The 19,262-nt window shown below is 37.1% G+C and overlaps 5 protein-coding genes across 5 annotated transcripts; 2 read left to right on the top strand and 3 right to left on the bottom strand.

The window, feature by feature from the left end:
- Nucleotides 1–112: 112 nt before the first annotated feature.
- LOC125476519 (proteasome subunit alpha type-5-like) lies at nt 113–3,214 on the bottom strand. Its single transcript, XM_048582742.1, has 10 exons — nt 3,092–3,214; nt 2,749–2,791; nt 2,552–2,633; nt 2,340–2,420; nt 1,751–1,864; nt 1,575–1,676; nt 1,147–1,205; nt 858–960; nt 528–593; nt 113–424 (listed from the first exon to the last, which is right to left on the bottom strand). The coding sequence occupies exons 2-10, from the start codon at nt 2,760–2,762 to the stop codon at nt 332–334; spliced, it is 714 nt and encodes a 237-aa protein (XP_048438699.1). The 5' UTR covers nt 2,763–2,791; nt 3,092–3,214; the 3' UTR covers nt 113–331.
- A 90-nt stretch (nt 3,215–3,304) lies between these two features.
- On the top strand, nt 3,305–8,192 carry LOC125476520 (proteasome subunit alpha type-2-B). Its single transcript, XM_048582743.1, has 11 exons — nt 3,305–3,467; nt 3,560–3,636; nt 3,837–3,901; nt 4,365–4,411; nt 5,119–5,194; nt 5,353–5,420; nt 6,055–6,124; nt 6,674–6,759; nt 6,896–6,958; nt 7,102–7,167; nt 7,841–8,192. Exons 1-11 carry the CDS (start codon nt 3,427–3,429, stop codon nt 7,887–7,889), a joined length of 708 nt encoding a protein of 235 aa, XP_048438700.1. The 5' UTR covers nt 3,305–3,426; the 3' UTR covers nt 7,890–8,192.
- A 3,362-nt stretch (nt 8,193–11,554) lies between these two features.
- LOC103945156 (glycine cleavage system H protein 2, mitochondrial) lies at nt 11,555–13,851 on the top strand. The gene is made up of 3 exons (XM_009355690.3): nt 11,555–11,752; nt 12,655–12,914; nt 13,523–13,851. Exons 1-3 carry the CDS (start codon nt 11,674–11,676, stop codon nt 13,646–13,648), a joined length of 465 nt encoding a protein of 154 aa, XP_009353965.2. The 5' UTR covers nt 11,555–11,673; the 3' UTR covers nt 13,649–13,851.
- Nucleotides 13,852–14,068: 217 nt separating this feature from the next.
- Nucleotides 14,069–15,262, bottom strand: LOC125476434 (F-box protein At2g17036-like). The gene has a single exon (XM_048582611.1). The coding sequence runs from the start codon at nt 15,260–15,262 to the stop codon at nt 14,069–14,071; it is 1,194 nt and encodes a 397-aa protein (XP_048438568.1).
- A 388-nt stretch (nt 15,263–15,650) lies between these two features.
- Nucleotides 15,651–17,508, bottom strand: LOC125476419 (F-box protein At2g26160-like). The gene has a single exon (XM_048582597.1). The coding sequence runs from the start codon at nt 16,919–16,921 to the stop codon at nt 15,737–15,739; it is 1,185 nt and encodes a 394-aa protein (XP_048438554.1). The 5' UTR covers nt 16,922–17,508; the 3' UTR covers nt 15,651–15,736.
- Between the last annotated feature and the right edge of the window lie 1,754 nt (nt 17,509–19,262).

The raw sequence follows: 19,262 nt of genomic DNA, 5'->3' as shown, positions 1-19,262 counted from the left end.
TCCAAGCATTCGGTTGAAACACAAACGGAAACCGATTTCAACATGTAAGAGAAAAGGCATCACATTTCAACTGCTAGCCTGCACTGACCACAGATTTGTGCACAAAACAAAATGAAAGCTAAAATGTTTCGAGTTCACATGAAATCATTCATTAGAGCGCAGTAAGGCATCTGCTCACCAAAGTAAGATGATAATATCCTCGGAATGTTTTAGTATTGCACTGCACTACCGAATGACTTTTACTGGTTAACCAGAAACAAATCCGAAATCTATTTCTTTAAACTTAGCAAAAACAGTAGTGACAAGAAACAAATTCGAGAAACATGAGAACTTATAGGCGAGCAATGACGGCCTCCACCTCAGAGGGGGTATACAGATGATATGTTGGAGAAACCTTTGCGATATCTACGTTGTTGGGTGTCACCTGAGAACAGTACCATAGGTCAATCAGTGTAAATACTATGCAAATTAGAACAACGCTCAAGTAAAGTATGCATACAAAACCTATATCTATTATAAAGCGTCACCTTTTCTTCCATAACTTGCTTAAGGATAGACAGAGCAATTGTCTCAGCTTCTAGAAGAGTCAAGTCCTGAAAACAATCAATACGTGAAAATATTAACCTATATAGTTGAAAAAGCATGAAGAAGAAGGAAGTTCCTCCATATCTTGTTTCTACCATAAAATAGTCTTAAAAAAAAAAAAAAAAAAAAAAAAAGGCTTCGACCTAGAAGGTCAATCATGTGTAGAACCATTTCATACTCCTTATTGAGAAGGTTGACAGGTCGGTTGACCCGGTAAGATACGTTTATGGAAATAAGAATACATCAGTTAAACTTAAAACAAGCAAAGATACCTTGTTGTATTGCTCTTGAAGAGAGCTGTCTGCTCCCTCCGAACCTGAACCAATAGCTTTTGCATTGCACTGCCAAAATGTGCCAGATGGATCAGTGTAGTACCTGCAGCGACAGGAAACAGATTTAATTCAGAGAAAAAAATGAGTACTTGAAAGAGAAGAGGATGTACGAAACAGAAGCAACGATTTGGGGATTTTTTATTTTTCAGTTTTTATAAAGCATCTTATCACTTATCAGTGTTTATACATGTCGAATACTGCAAGACAAAGCAGACCAAGTATCACTTACAAGCTGGGCCCGTGCTCATCATGACCAGCAATTAGGAGAGATACCCCAAATGGTCGAGACTGCAAAAAAGAATATAAAGAGCCAAACGTATAGCAATGGCGTATTACATATCAATAAGAATACAGGAACAGTACAAAGGGAATGTTGTATAGTGCCAAAAGATACTTCACTAATATAAAAATTAACACCAAGTATATCATGGTTTATCTCTTTCTCAAAAGTAAACAGGTATCTTAAAAAACTCTAGAATTTCATCGTAAAGTGCTTGATCATAAATTGCTATAAAATGAACAGAACAGTTCAATAAACTTTAACGAAGACGAGTATTATATTATATTAGCATTTCCCAAAGTAAACAAACTTAATTATTTGACTAAAGATTAAAAACATGAATTTTCATATAAACTAAGAAATGAAATGGCTATTACCATGGACTCTTCATCACCTTCACCAAATCGTAGGGCAAGATCACAAAGAGCTTGTGTTGTAGACTCCACAGTCATTGGCTCACCATAGGAGAACCTATGATTCTGCAAAAAACTGGAAGTTAGTAAACCAGTAAAAAGGTTAGGAGATCAATGTGTATAACCACCAAGAAAATTACCTGAGTTTCAACTCGCGCATGTTCAACAAGTGTACGAGCATCAGCAATCAGTCCACTCATGGCACATCCTATATGGTCATCAATTTCCATAATTTTCTCCACACTGCTGGGTTCCTGAAAGCAAACAGTATACAGTAGCATTCATCAATGAAATTGCAAATCTCCAGATTTGAAAAATGAACAACTAAATCCACGAAAAACAAGGAGAGAAGACAAAAGAAACATTTTGGAAGACAAAAGTTGTTCCACCCCAATACAATTTTAAGATGAGATCTAATATAAACCTTTCAGAGGCTTTACTGCTCCTAATGTATGCATGATTCTTAAACAACATGATACTGACAATTTGCGAATGCCAGACACAAAAAGTACCATGTGTTGAAGGACAAAGGATCTATAACAAGTCAACTTCCCAAAAAATCAAGAGATGCTATTACATACATTTGAAACAACCTCATAGGAATTTAATTTTGTTTGAGAAGATATGGTCTAGCAGCTTTGGTTTGAAATATAGCCATAAAAACTATTAACAACAAAAAGTAAAAATTGGCAAGCACATAGAAGTCATATAAAGAGAGAGTTTACAGACCAGCAAAGGTGAAGTGATGCGCTTCTCCACAGCAAGCACAACACCTTCTTTCGTCTTTAGCCCAATTGCAGTCGAACCCAACTGTAATACGTCAAAACCAATAACTTTATAACACCAACTAATCGAAATCCTACCTTTTATTTATAAATACAGCAAAAAATTGTTAAGATTTTTGAATTTGTGCGAAAGCAAGGATTAATAAGGATAAGTACCTTGATGGCCTCAATGGCATACTCAACCTGAAACAACCTGCCTTCGGGAGAGAAAGTGTTTACTCCTCTGTCATACTCAGTCCTTCACAACACGCACAAACCCCACAATCAAATCAACAAGAAATTAAGTATACACATATTATATATAATTCGAGATAAATAATTCACTTCAAAAAATTCTCAAAAATGCAATTCACCTTGTGAGAAACATTTTGGTCTGATTGGAACTTGGAGATTGATCTGAATCAGCAGTAATAAAGCACAAAATTTCTATCAGAGATTACAGACAGATCCATCTCTAGCTCGGTAAACCAGCAAAAGGGGTTTTACCCAACTACATTCTATACTAAATATGATCGGGATTACAGTGGTAAAAATTGAAATTTCTCGGAACCCAAACAGAAAATAGTGAGAAATCGCGAGAAATAAAAAGCTCAGTTCTTTATCAACTCTCACTCGCCATTCAGTAGAGTCACAGAGACCTACACCACCATATGTGCGTGTAGAGAGAGAGAGAGAGAGAGAGAGAGAGAGAGTTACCGAATTAGTGCTTGATTTGCTTCAATGCGATGAGTGCTGCTTCTGCAGAGAGGGATGGTGTGATTTATGATATACTTTCGTGTTGGAGAAGAAGGGTTTTTCCTCTTCCTTCGTCTTCTAAAGAAAATCAAAAAATAAAAGAAAAATAAAAACAGGCTCGGGTCGGGTCACATTTTTGGGCCAGAAAGCCCAATCAAAACCTTCTTCTCCAACAAGTAAAGCTCCAGTCTTTAGACCCCCTTCTGTTCTTTCTGCCAAAGCCACCTCAAGTCTCTCTTTCTTCGATTCTCAGAAAAAAAAAAAGAAGAAAAGCTTCAGTCTCTCTCTAGAAAACAATGGGAGACAGCCAGTACTCGTTTTCTCTCACCACTTTCAGGTATCTCTCTCTCTCTCTTTCTCTCTCTCTCTCTCTGGAAATTTAGTTGGGTTTTTGTATTTTCTGATTTATTTGCGGTGTATGGTGAGCAGTCCTTCAGGGAAGCTAGTGCAGATCGAGCACGCTTTGACGGCAGTCGGGTCGGGCCAAACCTCTCTCGGGATCAAAGGTAATAATGCACTCAGTACTTACAATCCAGTCGGTTTGCTGAATCTCCTTGTTGAAATGTTAGTAGAATCTGGATGAAAAGATGGATTCTTTATTTGGGTATCAATTTTTTTGATGGCTCAAAAGTATTATCTGGTATTTAGTTGAATGGAAATTTTAAAAGTTGGGTTGTTTAATTGTGTGTTTACCTGGTTACTGCAGCTGCTAATGGGGTTGTTATTGCAACCGAGAAGAAGCTACCTTCAATCTTGGTTGATGAAGCATCCGTAAGCCACTCGTGGTCACTCTTTATGTTTTCCATTTAAAGTTTCAATTTTATTAAACAATCTTATTTTAATATTCATTATATTTGTTTATGTTAGTTATATTGCTTAGTGTTTGTAGTGAGTGACTCTTATGGTGATTATAAGTTTGTATCACTTTTAGCATTGTGTAACTTTTGGAACTCCAAGCGTGTGTTGTATAATATCTATGTGCTCGAACAACATTTTGTTTTCATAGGGTTGTTTCTCTTGTGTATGGTATGACCGGCATAGTTAATTTTCCCCTTTCCTGGTCTGAACAGTTTTTTTTTTTTTCTTTTTTTTTTCTTTCTCTAGAACTCTGTTTTACAATAAACTTTCATTACTGTGATGCATTGTAAATCGTTCTACTCTCTTAGTTTCAGAGTCACACAAGTTTTCTCTCCTAAGATGGTCGTTTCTAATGATATGTGTTTTCTTTGGCCAGGTTCAAAAAATACAGAGTTTGACACCCAATATTGGACTTGTTTACAGGTTTGCTTTCTGGCTGATTCCTGTCACGAGGCTTGCTTTTTCTTAGTACTGAGTTCCTTCATAAAGGAGATGTTGCATCTAATACTTTGTGTAAGGATAATTAATGATGCTTCGTTTTGTGGACTTTCTAGTCGTTTGTCCTTGCTCTTCTTGTAAAGTTCTATAACCTTGGGCCCCTAAACATGGTTTACAAGGTCATGTGTATTAGAGACTTGGGTATAATATCATATAGCTAACATTAGAAAGCTCAGCCCAGAGGACTGGTATATTGAGTTACCTACAATTTCAAGAGAAAGTATTACTCTAGTGCTGTATTCGACACCTTTGAGTTTAGAGAAACTTGATCAGCTTTCTACTGTGATATATAGATTTTAAAGGACCATATTATTGATATCAGCTTTCTACTGTTATATATAGATTTTAAAGGACCATATTATTGATATGAGGATGGGTCATGTGTTGGATGTGCAACACTGTGTGATAAGTGAGAGTTTAAATGAAGAAATGTAGAAGACACTGCATTCATGAACTTGCATTTGGAAACTACAATTCTGGCTTCTGAATGATCATGTTTGGATTGACACGAGACCCTTACTTTTGTCTTTCAACAACAGTTCCAGTGTCCTAATATTTTGTGTCCTTGTTGAATCTATTATTTATCTTCATTCAGTCTATAGGTATTCTTACCATTACTTTCTCTCCTGCAGCGGTATGGGTCCTGATTTTCGAGTCTTGGTCCGAAAAAGCAGGAAGCAGGCAGAACAATATCACAGATTATATAAGGTATTGAGTTTTTCTCCTCTCCTATTTGATTATTTATTTTTAATATGTGATGTGACAAATGGTCATCATTCCCTTGTCAAGTTCTTGCGAACTATAATAATAAGATGCTCTTGTATATTGCAAAGGTTATAACTTGTGTAAAACCATCATGTTTCTAGGAACCTATCCCTGTTACTCAACTTGTGAGGGAAACTGCAGCTGTTATGCAGGAGTTCACGCAATCTGGGTAATTATCACACTGTATTTATCTATATAAATTGTGGTTCATTTTTTGATACACAAGGCCTAGTCCCATTTTTCATCACATTGAGAAATTCTTTCGTCATATCTGTGACCAATGGTCTCTAGATGATGTTAGCTTTTTAATGTCACCCATGGTAAACACTTTGTAGTCCGGTTTTACAGGTGTAAGGTGCTCTTTGAATGGGCGGTTTTTTCTCGAACATTTGGACCCACAATAATTTTCTGATTGCTCATGGGTTCAAGTGTGGAAGAAATGACCTTTTTCAAGCATTGAGTACCGAGTACTTAGTATGTCTTGTACGATATTGGATCCTTTTCCAAAATCTTTAGTGTTTGGAATTATAACTAAAACACTTGCAATCGGTCACTACAAAATTGCAAGTCTTGGGAAACAGTATAAGATACTGCTTGTGTGTGTGAGAGTGAGACGACAGAATATAAAAGGTGATAAATTATGAGAAGTATAAGTTTTGAAAGTTCATAAGGGTTCCTGCTTGTGAGATTTATTATTTAAGGCAATTGCAGCTGAGTTTGAGTAGTTGAACTTGAAGATGAGTAACTAAAGGATATTCATGTTATAAAATTTACTGAAGTATTTTTCGTTCCTTCTTTTGTAGTGGTGTAAGGCCATTTGGAGTATCTCTTCTGGTTGCTGGGTTTGATGACAGTGGTCCCCAACTATACCAGGTATTTTCATTTTCCAATGTGTTATTTTCTTGTTAACTTTTTCGCTATTTGTTGTTTCTGGTTGCAAATTACGATGCCATCTATGGAAAGAACATCTCGATTTAAAGTTGACAGAGTTTGGAACAAATTCTTGTAACATATTTGGTTGGGTTGCTGCTGCCCAATTGTGAACACGAAAGTTCCGAAATTTCGATGTCTACACCAATATTTAGCTTTGTTAGTTTGTTAAACAAATTTTTGTGCAGGCGTAGAAATATCTAATATGTGGAATGTGTTACTTTTAACAAAAATTGGGTTGTTAAATTGACCATTAGTAATCTTGCTTGAGCTGATTTTGTCATTTCAACCTCTTCATGCAATGGATTGTACTTCTGTTTGCGTTTAGTTTTCTTGAATCTTAACTCTATTTTGGATGGTCGGAGAGGAGAAACTCCTGTCAGGAATAGTAGTGTTATGAAAATTATATATTGTCCTATGTTGACAGTTATATGATAGCTAATTCTGCTAATTCTGCTACTATTGATATGGTTAATTTATAATTCTCTGTAGGTTGATCCTTCCGGTTCATATTTCTCATGGAAAGCCTCTGCAATGGGGAAGAATGTCTCAAACGCAAAAACTTTTCTTGAGAAGAGGTACTCAGACATGTTTTTCTGTTTTCTGGTTGAATAGTCAGACATGGTTTATGCTGAATAAAATTAAAATTTCGGCCTCAATTTCTTTATAGTCCTCAAATGTGAAGTGTGTTTCTTTATTATTCTTTTCTAATAGGTATACTGAAGATATGGAGCTTGATGATGCTGTGCACACGGCTATTTTGACTTTGAAGGAAGGGTATACAACATAACCGTTAACTTCCAGAATTTATGTTTTTATTTTTTCTTTTATACATACGCAATGCTTAGGAGCCACAGAAAGTGGAAGAAACTTTGTTTTATCTGTCAGCGGTATAAGTAGTTGCTTCATATTTGATGCAGATTTGAAGGACAAATCTCAGGGAAAAACATTGAGATTGGGATTATTGGCACAGACAAAAAGTTCAGGTTAAGCTCCATCTTTACTTCCTGCCGAGGCATCTTTGCTCTTAATTCAATTTACTAAATATAGTTTAGATTGCAGAAAATACTTTAGCGAGATATAGGATGCATGTTAGACATACACGTGGCATGCAAAATCCAATGAAAAATAGAAGTATTATGTCAACGCATTAAAGAAGAGAACCCTTCACCTCCCCCTACCCTTGTATAGGTCCAAGGAGCCAGCTTACTCAACTTTAAAGTAGCTAAATGCCAAAGGATTAGCTTTGATTTCACAAAGTTGAAACGGCTATAAAAGAAGGGGTAACTGCATCTGGACTGTGTTTAGACCCAAAACCTTTGTTTTGGTTTGCTACCAAGAGGTCTGGGGTTCGACCCCTCTCAAGGTACCCACCTAGCAATTGTTAGAGTTTCTTGCTTCCCAAATGTTGTGGGGTCAGGCGGGGGGGGGGGCTAGTGATTAGTCGGGGTCAAAGATCTGGAGACACTAGTTTCAAAAGGGAAAAAAAAAAAAAAAAGTACTTGGTATAGACACCGAAGAGATGAACACATTAGGTGTGTGCCAAGCCCGTGACACCGCACAAGTGTCCTTTAATCATAATTGGTACTTATAAATGATTGCTGATTGCCCATCATCGGAGTGTATTTCTAATTAATTTTTATGCTTACCTTGTTGCAGAGTGCTGACCCCAGCAGAGATTGAAGATTATTTGGCTGAGGTTGAGTAGTGTGGCTGTTGCAGCAGAAAATTCAAAAGAAGAAAAACTTTTAAAAGTCCAATTTATGTTGCAAGATGGTTGCGTATTAAGCAAGAACGATTTGGTATATGATTGTGCTGTGAATCTTTAGGAACCGAGTCGCAGACTTCTTGAGCTCAAGCAGCATTGTATTGCCATTATTTGTAGCCTTAAGCCTGACAATTCCTGAGCTCATTGTGAACAGCTTTGAAATTCGTTAACACATTTACTTTGGCCCCAAAATTTGTACAATGCTTATTAACTCTCCATTTATGAATTTAAAGTGGAACTTAATCTGTTGTTGCCATCCTTAATTTTCAAAATGTTACGGGCTGTTTGATAACATTTTCGTTTTCAAAAACCGTACTTGCTATTCCCATTAGCTCATAGCCGAGAACGAATTTACTTCACATTCGCATACATTCCCAAATACTCAAACCAACCTCGGCATTATTTTCTATTTGAACCTGACGTCTCTTCTACCACTAAAATAAGTGTCACTACACTAAGAACTAGTTGGTCAGCGATCCCAAAATGACATTTTCTGTTTAAGAATGGCATATCGTTAACCTAGCACAAGATGAATTAACAGATGGTTAAAATTTGGATTAAAGCTAGGCGGGTAAGTAAGAACAAGAGAGAGAAAAGAAAGATAAGATGTTGTGTTGTCCTTTATATATATAAGGTGTGAGATATTTTGAAAATTCATATGTTTTGTCCTCACCCTTCCTGTATGCCATCAAACACTATCTTCTTCTCACAGAATACCAGACTGGAAGCTCCTCCTCCTCCTCCAATTTCCAAGCGTTCATGTGAGCTCCTTCTCCCTTCACTCACTCTCTGACTCCCGGCTTATGAATGCATACTGTTTCTGTATCATTGGTTTCATGAAGGTAAACAATAACAAACAGACCTCATACTTTTCACTCATTTGCCTTGAAATAATTTAATCTTTACTCATTTCACATGATGATGAGATGAAATTGATTCAAGGCACAATTGTGATTGAGATTGAGACTATAACGAACGAGTCTGTTCTCATATCAGATGCACAAGCTCCGTTTGAAGAGATGAAGCGATTAGGAATAACCCCGACAGAGAAATCCCATATGCTACTTTTATCCGCCTACTCCAAAGCTGGCAACGTAGCTAAATGTGAGGACATTGTTAACGGATGCAAGTGTCCGGGCTGGAGCTAGAGTACACTTTTGTCATCAACAGCATGTTAAATCTGCATGACCGTTTAGGTCAGTTAGAAAAGATGGAGGAAGTTTTGACAGCCATGGAAAAAGGACCTTATGCAGCTGATATCAGTACATACAACATCTTGATTAACATATACGGAAGGGCAGGATTTTTCGACAAGATGGAAGAGCTCTTTCAGTTGCTTCCACTCAAAAACTTGAAATCCGATGTTGTGACATGGACTTCGCGGCTTGGAGCATACGCGAGAAAGAAACCGTACACAAGGTGCTGGGAAATTTTCGAAGAAATGATTGATGCCGGTTGCTATCCAGACGGCGGAGCTGCAAAAGTATTTCTTGGAGCGTGTTCGAGCGATGATCAAACCGAGCAGGTTAGTACTGTTATTAGAACTATGCACAAGATGTCAGGATGTTTTAACTATTTGATGGATGGATTTTGTGTTCAAGATATCACAAAGTAATACATTTTCTGATCCTAACCATCCATCTCTTCATCAAAATCATCAGAAAGCATTAGCCATTAAGGTATGCTCATGGCTAAAATGCTCAAGCTCCATATCTCTCGATGTGACTAAAGATTGCAAGAAAGAAGCTAACATGCACGAACAACTGTTATGTTGTTAAATTGTTATTTCGATCACTCAACCATCTTGGAAGTCTATTATTCCGTCCTTCTCTTGCAATTATGTTCAGTTCACACGAGAGTAAGATTTAAAAAACGCTAAGTGCTAGTTGGGCAGCGGGTAGAGGCCTAACGCCTAGGTGTCATAGATTATAAACTATTAGAACACATTGAAAATATGGAGAACAAGCATATAATAAGTGTTCATCCAAGTATTTAAGAAGTCTCTTACAATTTATTAAAAAAATAAAATACAATATAAAAGTTATCTAATTTTTTGCTAAGTGAGAGTCGCTACCTAGATGAGTGTCTTGGCAGCTCTAGGTGCCCTTATTTAATTTTCAAATGTAGGGATTAATCGGGCAGACAACCAGCCACCTAGTGTCTAAATTGACGGCGCTTGCTGGGAATTTTTAGAATAGCACCTGAGAGTAGCAAGAATTTCACTAAAATGAGTAATAGATCGAATTAACAATCTAACATAACACATACTTAATAGAAAAATTATGGCCTAATTCAACCATAATAAAAAAGAAAAATGATTTTCGCACTCCATCCTCATCTTATATATAAAGCCAACACAAAAGGTAAATAGTGCTTTTGGTCTCACCAAGCTTCAACAAAAATATTTGGACAAAAATGTCCCCAAGACAAAAAACTTCAAAGACATCCCGAAATAATGCATCAAGTAAGGCAAGAGTATTTTCATCATTTTAATAGTATTTTATTAATAATTAATTTTTTGTGCTTTTTTTTTAAATTAGTACCTCACAATAGGCTAGCAATAATATGATTAAATCAGTTGTTCATTTAATATTATTTTCTCTATTTTTAAACACGTTCAAAACATCTTAAGAGGCGTGCAATGCTAGTTAATGCCAGTTATAAAAAAAGGTCTTTCGTACACGGATAATAATTTGACTAAATTAGTTGTCACATGATTTTTTTTTTTTTAACGAACAATATTATCTACACTAAGGGAGAGGGGTGGACTTAAGTTCACAATGGGCTAGCAATAATGTGATTCAATCAATTGTTTATTAAATATTATTTTCTCTATTCTTAAAGTAAATTTTATAGAGACCGATTTTATTATATGGATTCAACTGCTTTAATTGGTTGATGAGGGGTTTCTTCTAGCATGATCTAAGATTATTCATTTACTTTGTTAATTTACGCATATAAATACATTTAAAAAGCATAAATCGCACGTAACCCACTATGATTCAAAAAATATCTTCTACATGTGTTCACGAACGTACATGAAGGCTAGTTAGACATAACAAGCAAGGAAAGTGAACAAAAAGTTTGGTCAGATTGTGGTTTCACATGTAAATTTCCACAACAGAAACAAGTGCTCATATGTCATATCATTGGAGCCTTCCACGAAAACCATGGTCTTACAAAATTTCCATACAACCATGGGACATACAATATAAAATTAATTTATTATAATTAATTAATAATCCGACACTAGCACACTGCCACAACGACACTCACCAACTTCTACCTTATTAGGTTTGTTGATGAATTGACCCACCACCTCGTATCTTCATGTACTTTTCTTTTTCGAAAATATTTTTTCAATATATTTTTGACAACTTTAATAAAAATTTTCAATTTATTTTAATAAAAAATCATACTTTTACATTAAGAAATCAATTATAATACTATTTACTTTACTATTTATTTTGTATTTATCGTTAAAATTTAAAATTTTCAAACTATTTTCCTTAATTTTTCTTATATTATTTATACTTACCATATACTAAAAAATAAAATTAAAAATAATAAAATATATATATATTTTTTTGTAATAATAAAAATAATTAGGGAAAGAGGAAATAAATGAAATAGCACACCCACCAACCCCACTACATAAAAAAAGGAGTGGTTTTTATATTTAAGGAGAGACAGCGTAGTGTTTGTCTTGTGTTGGATTTCACAAATGGCTTCAAGGTTGCTGTGGGCTTCAAGGGCGGCTTCCTACCTCAGAATCCAAACCACCTTCAGAGGATTTGCTTCTGGTAAGCCAACAAAAAACCCACTGACTTCCCACTTTTCTTGGATCATTTTTTTTCATTTTTTCTGATTTGCTTCATTGTTTCTGCAATGATCTTTGAGAAAGATGAATGCTTTTGAACATGGGTTGCTTGTATTTTATTGATTAATCATGGGATTATTGAGAAGTTGGTCTTTTGTAACATGGTTTTGGTGTTGGTGAAGATGTGGATCTCTGTTATGTGTTTGTTGAAATGCCCGATCCATCATGTTGCTATAAAAGATCTGTTTTTTTCCTGATTGGTCGTGTGTGTGTGTGTGTGTGTGTTTTGGCAAATGGTTTGATTTGATGTGGGCTGTGGATTTAGTCTTTCAAGAGGGTAATTGGTTTTTGCGTTTTTTGCATCTGTTGATGTTAGTGTGAGATGTAATGATCTGTGCATTATGATTCAACTGTTGTTTTTGTTTGATTGGAATTGGCTTCAGTTGTGAACTGTGAAGTGCTGTGAAAGTATGGATGATGTTAGGCATATACATTTTCGGGACTTTCATTTCGTTCGTTTGAATTACAAGTTCGCGTCTAGATAAAAATATCCGTTGTATATTATGAATGAGCTAAAAGTTTACTTAGGAGGTAATGGATCTCTGTTTCCTTCTCTCGTTGCAAATCTGCCTGTAAAAACCAATTAAGACATTCTCAGAGTTGGTTTCATGACAAAAAAGAAAGAAAAAAAAAGTATTTTTGTTCTGTTTTTCCCCAATGATTTTATCCGATGAGGTATTCTGTTCTGTGTCAAAGCTCAGAAAGAAGTTGCTATTAGTATTTGATAGATGGAATTATTTAATTAGGTTCCTGTTTGGATTTTCAACTGGTAAATTTTCCGTAGCTTTGTGGTGGTTTCAGATTTTACTTTTCTGTTTACTGCAGTTGTGAAGGATCTCAAGTATGCCGATTCTCATGAGTGGGTGAAAGTTGATGGAAACTCCGCAACTGTTGGAATAACTGATCATGCGCAAGATCACTTAGGTGATGTTGTGTATGTTGAGTTGCCAGAAATGGGGGCTGCTGTGAAGCAGGGCGAAGGCTTTGGAGCAGTCGAAAGTGTCAAGGCAACCAGTGATGTTTACTCTCCTGTGTCAGGAAAAGTGACTGAAGTCAATGAAGAGCTTAGTAACTCCCCTGGTTTGGTAGGTTCCCGTATCCTATGTTATTTCTCTACCATTGGTATAATAATTGCATAAAAACTGACTACCAGGTTTCAGTTGTGAGCTTTTCACTACTTCTGTCACCGTTATTGTTTTAGTATTTTACCTCTTGTAATTCGGGTAAGTTCTTATATCTGAAATAGAGACGTGCTTCAAAATTAACATCACAAATGTTGTTGATGCCCCATCTTTTGTTGAGAAGTCAAGAAACTAAAGATATCTTGCTAAATTTCCTGAAGGATTGAACAAACTTAGTTCTAAATGATTAATCGGTTTTAAGCTTACCTACTCCGCAATATTTGACACAGTCAAGGCTTGAACAAACAGTTGAAGACACTTGCATTCTATTAGGTTTATTTGGATTAAAGTAAAGTTAGTGGTCTTGTGAGAACTTTTTAACTCTCTTTAAGTTTTTTCCAAACTATCAAAAGTCTTCAGCTTTGAAAATTCCCTTAAACTGCTGGAGATTTGCTTACTTCTGTTAAATTATGCATGTGGTACGAGCATTGCATCATTATAGACACATCAGCAAAGATTCCTCACCATTCATCGCTTCTGGTTGTAACGTTTGATTCATTTTTCTGAACAAGGTCAACTCAAGCCCGTATGGGGATGGGTGGATAATGAAAGTCGAGATAAGCGATAGTGGTGAACTGAATAAATTGTTGGACGCGGAAAAGTACACCAAGTTTTGTGAAGAAGAAGATGCACATTGATTGATCCTGGCCAATGGCAGCAGGCGGTTCACCCGGATGAATTGCTTCTGCACAAAATGTAACGGGAGTAGTCAAAACTGCAAATTTACCTCTGTACTTTTATGCAGTGTATTTACTTCGCTTTTGTTCCGCATGAGTAATCAATTTTAAAGGGATCGTTGTTTCAATCTGGATAATGAATGATAAGTTTTGTCGTTCTTTTATTCGGTCTGCCCTTCGGTGTTGTAGCAGATCTGGAATTTTGTTAAATGTTCTTTACCGAAAATGAAGTGCCACAAATTGAAGACAAATAATTTCAAACATACTGTTTTTGGAAGCCAATTGCAAATTTGAATACATTTTTTTCGGCGTTAAGCTACAGATGAGATGATAGATTCAGTGAGCAGTGAAATCTGTTTGATGAATTTGAGTCACATCTTTTCACACAATGGTGGGCAAGATCCAGATCGATGGTGTCCTGTTCCCCTTTGGACGATCAATGCAGTACTGGTGCGTTTCTGTTCTTCTGTTTTCCAAGTTGAAGGCACCCATGTGAAGAGGCCCTTGAGGTTCTTCATTAAGATGACCTGTCCAGTCATCAGCGACGAAGTATATGCAGTTCGGCTGACATCCAGGGAAATCTAAAGCAGACACACGCATGGATGCATTGTAATCCAAAAACAAAGCATCATTTCCAATACTCTCAATCTCCTCCACTTGTTCTGGTCTATCCCCGCAAGCACATTCCACCCTATAAACCTTGAAGCTCTGAGTCATCTTACCAAACCAAAAATCAAACACATCAAGCTTCCGGATGAGCAATAGTTCTCCACTGGACGATTCGACAAGGGTTGCTCCTCCTTGTGGAGCATGTTTTACAACTAGGATTATATCGGGTTTAGCAGTCGAGCCACTGCTGGTGTCAATCGAAAAAACCAGACCGTCATAACTAACAACCAGAAACCGGCCTTCATGGTAAATTAAATCGCAAAATCCGATCACAGTACGTATGACTATGTGACTCCAACCGTCATCCCCCGACTTCAAATGGGCTATTTTGTGTCCAGCATGATCATAGAGTACCAGAACTTCATAATCATTTGGAAACAAACAAGGGTCAGCGGATAATACAACTTTGTTAATGTAGTACTCACATTTGAATGTTTCTGCCTGCGGTGGGACTTCCGTGACTGGTGGAAGGCGAATGGTACGTCCGGTGAAGGGGTTTAAGAGCGTTATTGCCAAATTGTCATCCGCACAAGCCAGCCAACCATGGGAAGAACCGCAACACCTCTTCTTGTACGGCACATACAACTCAAAGTTGTAAGGCTTCCGTTGCGTGACACCATACAAGCCACGCCTTCCGCCGCTGTTGTGTTTGGTAGGAATCATGAGCATAGGGAGCTGGTTGTGATGTGATTTGACGCGCTGCTGCTTGTGATGCAAAGCTAATGATTTCCAATGCTTGCAGACCGCGCTAAACCGGATATGGTCAGAGATTGGTATCAGCTTTTCTAGTATCGAATCCAGAAGGAGGTTCGGGAGCCATGCCCAGCCTAAATCCGAGGGCATCGGTGTATCTTCCAGAGTGGTAGACATAACTTTTTGAGGCTTGGATTTCGAATCTTCGATCATTGACTACTTATGAGGTATGAGGAAGCGGCTTTTCTTAGTAGGCTATGAATTCCTTAGGCGTGATCGACATTGTTGAATTGTAATTCTCGTTGGTTACAAGGTGGAAATTCTCTCATTTCAGCAAAACCAATGTGAAAGGTTATGACTTTTTCTCCTTGTATGGTTCAACATGGCCAAATTCTTAATACAAAGGAGAGTCATTGATAAAATTAATCGAAAAACGCCAACCTCCCGACTAGCATGACACACAGATTGCAAAGTCTTTGAAGCTCGAGGAGTTAAGTGTGTTTACTCTTGCAGCCGAGGTTTTGTGTTCATATTTTCCTCCCCCAATATCGTTTGTATAAGAAAAAAAAAAACATAACAAACTATTAACATAAGCTTACAATTAGAATCACAAATGAAATATAGAGCTTCAAATTATTCTATCATATGGAAGAGCTTGAAGTTATTCTGTCATACAAAACATCGTTTTCACACCATGGTGGGCAAAATCCAAATAGATGGTGGCATGTTCTTCTGCGAACGGCTTAAGCAGTAGTAACGTGTTCCAAATCTTCTGTTTTCCAAATTGAAAACTGCCATGTCAAGATGTCCTTGAGCTTCTACTCCCACCCAATCATCAATGCAGAAGTATATGGAATTCGGCTGACATCCTGGAAAGTTTGAAGCAGAGACACACATGGACTGGTTGTCACCTATGAAAAAAGCATCATCTCCAATACTCTCAATCTCCCGGATCCATTCGGGTCCAGTTCTACCCCCGGAAGCACTGAACAGATTGAAAACCTGGAAGCTAAAGTTTTCAATGAAACACTCACTGTAATTCAAACTTTGGAACTTCCTAACCAGCAAAAGATCTCCCTGGGACGATTCCACAAGGTATGCTTTGTCATCAATACTTGGAACTATTGGTAAAACTATGCTTACATGAGGCTTATGAGTTGAGCCATTGCTAACGTTAATCGAAAAAACTCCACCCTCCCGACTAACAGCAAGAAACTGGTCTCTATAGTGTAGTACATCATCGAATCCTATTATTTGATGCAGACCATAAAAATATCTGATTGTTTGATCTATGTGAGTCCAAGCATTGTCCCCTGACTTGATATGAGCCATTCTGGTTCCATTACAATCGAAAAGTGCCACAACCCCGTAATCATTTGGACACAAAGAAGGGTCTGCAGACAATACAACCTTCTTAATGTAGTGATCTCTTCTATAAGCATGTTTGCGTATGTCCTGGGGGACTTCGGTTAGTGGTGGAAGGAGAATGGTATGTTTGGTAAAAGGGTTGAAGAGATTTACCCCGAAATTGTCATTCACACAAGCCAACCAACCGTGGGAAGAACCGCAGCACCTGTTGTTGTACGGTACATACAACTCAAAGCCACAATTCTTACCATGCGTGACACTATACAAGCCACGCCTATCGTTGATGTTGTCTTTGCTGGGAATAATCAGCATTGGAAGCTGTTGTTGACGTGATTTGAGGCGCCGCTGCTTCTGAAGCAAAGCGACTGATTGCCAATGCTTACAAACTGCACCAAACCGGATATAGTCAGAGGTTGGTATCAACTTTTGTACAATCAAATATAGAAGGTCGCTCGGGAGCCATGCCCAGTCTGAAACAAAAGTTGATGATATCGCGTCTTCCATAGTGCTCGATATAGCTTTTTGAGGCCTTAGCTGGATGGGGCTTGATTGTCAATTTATGATGAACCAGGAGATAGGTTTCTCTTAAGCCATGGATTCCTTACGCATGAACATTGTTGAATTGCCCTCCTGTAATCTTGTGGATATTCCCCTTTCAGGCAAAACCGATAAAAAAAGAAATGAAATGGTCAAATTTGATTGGAATTGGCTCCAAAAGTAATAAGCAGGCGCAGGCATAAAACATACACAATTTTTGGCTAACACTGCATTAGGTTGGACAAAGGCATCATTTGCCTACCAAAGCTCCCCCAAGACAGGATGAGATCCAGTTTCTGTCATCATACAGAACAAGTGGCACTATGTTGTCTCGAATCAATATCCCGAAAGTTGGCACTTCTGTCGACAGAGAATTTCTTTCTGTGTAAACATAGTAAACCTTAATTAAAAGAACACCTTGTCGACAAAGGCATCATTTGCCGACCAAAGCTTCCCACAAGACGGGATGAAATTTTTTGTGCAAATATTGTAAACCTTACAATAACACTGTTTATAGCCTTTATTTCCGGAATGTTTGCTGACTAAATTTATACAGTCGATGTTCGAATATAATGAACTGGATGAAAATTAATTCTGCATCTCAAATTTCTTATCAAGGTATATCCTGTTGTGATTGGCTCATATTATGAGTTGGCAACAATTTCATCTCAACCATGTGGAGATTGTTGGAGTTTGTGGCCAAGTGAACTATCCTCCAAAATACCTTTTGGCTAAAGAAAGAAAGTTGGAACATCTTTCCTTGGTTTTGGGGAAGAAAATATGGGTTGCTTTTTCTTTTGTCTACCACCCGTGAGTTTTGGCTAAAAGAAAAAGAAAAGTTGCTTTAAGAAAGGGAGCTCATTAGTCGGTTTTGAAGGAGAACAAGAGACAAGTGAGAGAGCTCATTTCGGGTGGAGAAGGAGAGAGAGAAGGCGGGGCCTTTTGTTTATATTAAGGCATTTGGTTATGCCTTTGTGATGAGTGTCGAGAGAGCATCCAAGGTGAAGAGCATTCGGCTCTCCCATGAAAAAGGTTGAACATGGGTTGAGAGAAAATCAAGAGAGCTAGAGTGAAAAGTATTCTAGTGAAAGAACTCTTGGGGTAGAGTGAGGCTCTTGGGAAAATTCTGTGAGTGGGTGTACAAGGGATATGGGATTGGGTTATGTCGATTTGACTCATGTGTAACTTGTACTGTTTTTCTCATAGTGAAGAGCAATATCTCTCCGAGGACGTATGTAGTTTTTTGCCGAACCTCGTAAATTTCTCTGTGTCTTTATTTCTTGTACTTTATTTTGTTCAACTGTGTGTGTTTTTTGGTGAGGTTGTAATCTGAATCTCGGTTCCGCACTAACGAACGGGCCAAGACACAACATATCCCTCCGGCCACATGGGAATGCTCGTCATGTTTAATATCGGAAAAGTTAAGTTTTCCCCCTTAAATTTGCTACTGTGTATTGTCTCCTACTTTCCTCTGCAGTACTGTGTTTAAAGTACCAAATATTGTTTTGTCATCAAACTTTTCTGTAGTTAAGTATTCATACTTCATATTATTATTACCATCTTCAAAGGTATGCACATTGGAAGCTCAGCGTCCTTATCCGACATTTGAGGCTTACATTTACGATTGCAAACAAAGGAAAGTACAGCTTCAAATTATTCTATCAAATGAAAGTACAGCTTCAAATTATTCTATCAAATGGAAATTATTTTTCTTGAAAACAATTTCCTTTAAAACTCAAAAACTTGTTTGGTATGCGATTTAAAAATTTTAAATTTTACAACTTAAACTGGACAAAGAGATCTAAAAATAGAGGGTTGAGAGAGAAAGAGGAGAGAAGAGGAAAGAAAGTAAAAGATAATTGGAGAAAAGAGAAAGAAGTGAGAGGAAGAGGAGTGGTAGAAAAAACCGAGAAAATAATGAGAGCGGATTGGAGGAGAGACAAAAAAGGTAAAAAAAAAATGAAGGAGAAGGGTAGAGAGATAGCTTTGGAGTGAGAGGGGAGGAGGGAGAAAAAAAAAATGAGTAAGTTTAAGTTTAAAAACTCTAAAAACTCATTTTTTGTGTTTTTAAAGAATATACTATATTTTTGAGTTAATCTTGAGTTCATTTTTTAAAAATAATAATACCAAACAAGTTTTTAAAGCCTAAAACTTAAAAATTGTTTTTGAGTTTAAATAATTGGATTCAAATAAAATACCAAACATACTCTGAGTTTTGTCGTGAGACTTTTAGCTCCTAGATAAATGAAAGAACAGTATCAAATCAGTAGAAATGAAATGTGGCTGATGAATGCTGAAGTTCAACTCA

This window comes from the organism of the source record quoted next, unplaced genomic scaffold, assembly GCF_019419815.1.
Source record: "Pyrus x bretschneideri cultivar Hongxiangsu unplaced genomic scaffold, Pyrus_bretschneideri_v1 Contig19, whole genome shotgun sequence".
Taxonomy (NCBI): domain Eukaryota; kingdom Viridiplantae; phylum Streptophyta; class Magnoliopsida; order Rosales; family Rosaceae; genus Pyrus; species Pyrus x bretschneideri.
The sequence above is the reverse complement of the archived record's forward strand: the minus strand, read 5'-3'. Positions and strand labels throughout refer to the sequence as shown.

What these genes read in the sequence shown, in the direction of transcription:
- LOC125476419 (XM_048582597.1), bottom strand. Translation starts at nt 16,921, where the DNA reads ATGGAAGACGCGATATCATCAACTTTTGTTTCAGACTGGGCATGGCTC.
- LOC103945156 (XM_009355690.3), top strand. Translation starts at nt 11,674, where the DNA reads ATGGCTTCAAGGTTGCTGTGGGCTTCAAGGGCGGCTTCCTACCTCAGA. An exon ending in CTTCAGAGGATTTGCTTCTG is followed by an intron (nt 11,753 to 12,654) that starts GTAAGCCAACAA and finishes TGTTTACTGCAG; the next exon opens with TTGTGAAGGATCTCAAGTAT. An exon ending in TTAGTAACTCCCCTGGTTTG is followed by an intron (nt 12,915 to 13,522) that starts GTAGGTTCCCGT and finishes TTTCTGAACAAG; the next exon opens with GTCAACTCAAGCCCGTATGG.
- LOC125476520 (XM_048582743.1), top strand. Translation starts at nt 3,427, where the DNA reads ATGGGAGACAGCCAGTACTCGTTTTCTCTCACCACTTTCAG. An exon ending in AACCTCTCTCGGGATCAAAG is followed by an intron (nt 3,637 to 3,836) that starts GTAATAATGCAC and finishes TGGTTACTGCAG; the next exon opens with CTGCTAATGGGGTTGTTATT. An exon ending in AAAACTTTTCTTGAGAAGAG is followed by an intron (nt 6,760 to 6,895) that starts GTACTCAGACAT and finishes CTTTTCTAATAG; the next exon opens with GTATACTGAAGATATGGAGC.
- LOC125476519 (XM_048582742.1), bottom strand. An exon ending in ATGCGCGAGTTGAAACTCAG is followed by an intron (nt 1,677 to 1,750) that starts GTAATTTTCTTG and finishes AGTTTTTTGCAG; the next exon opens with AATCATAGGTTCTCCTATGG. An exon ending in GATGAGCACGGGCCCAGCTT is followed by an intron (nt 961 to 1,146) that starts GTAAGTGATACT and finishes CTGTCGCTGCAG; the next exon opens with GTACTACACTGATCCATCTG.
- LOC125476434 (XM_048582611.1), bottom strand. Translation starts at nt 15,262, where the DNA reads ATGATCGAAGATTCGAAATCCAAGCCTCAAAAAGTTATGTCTACCACT.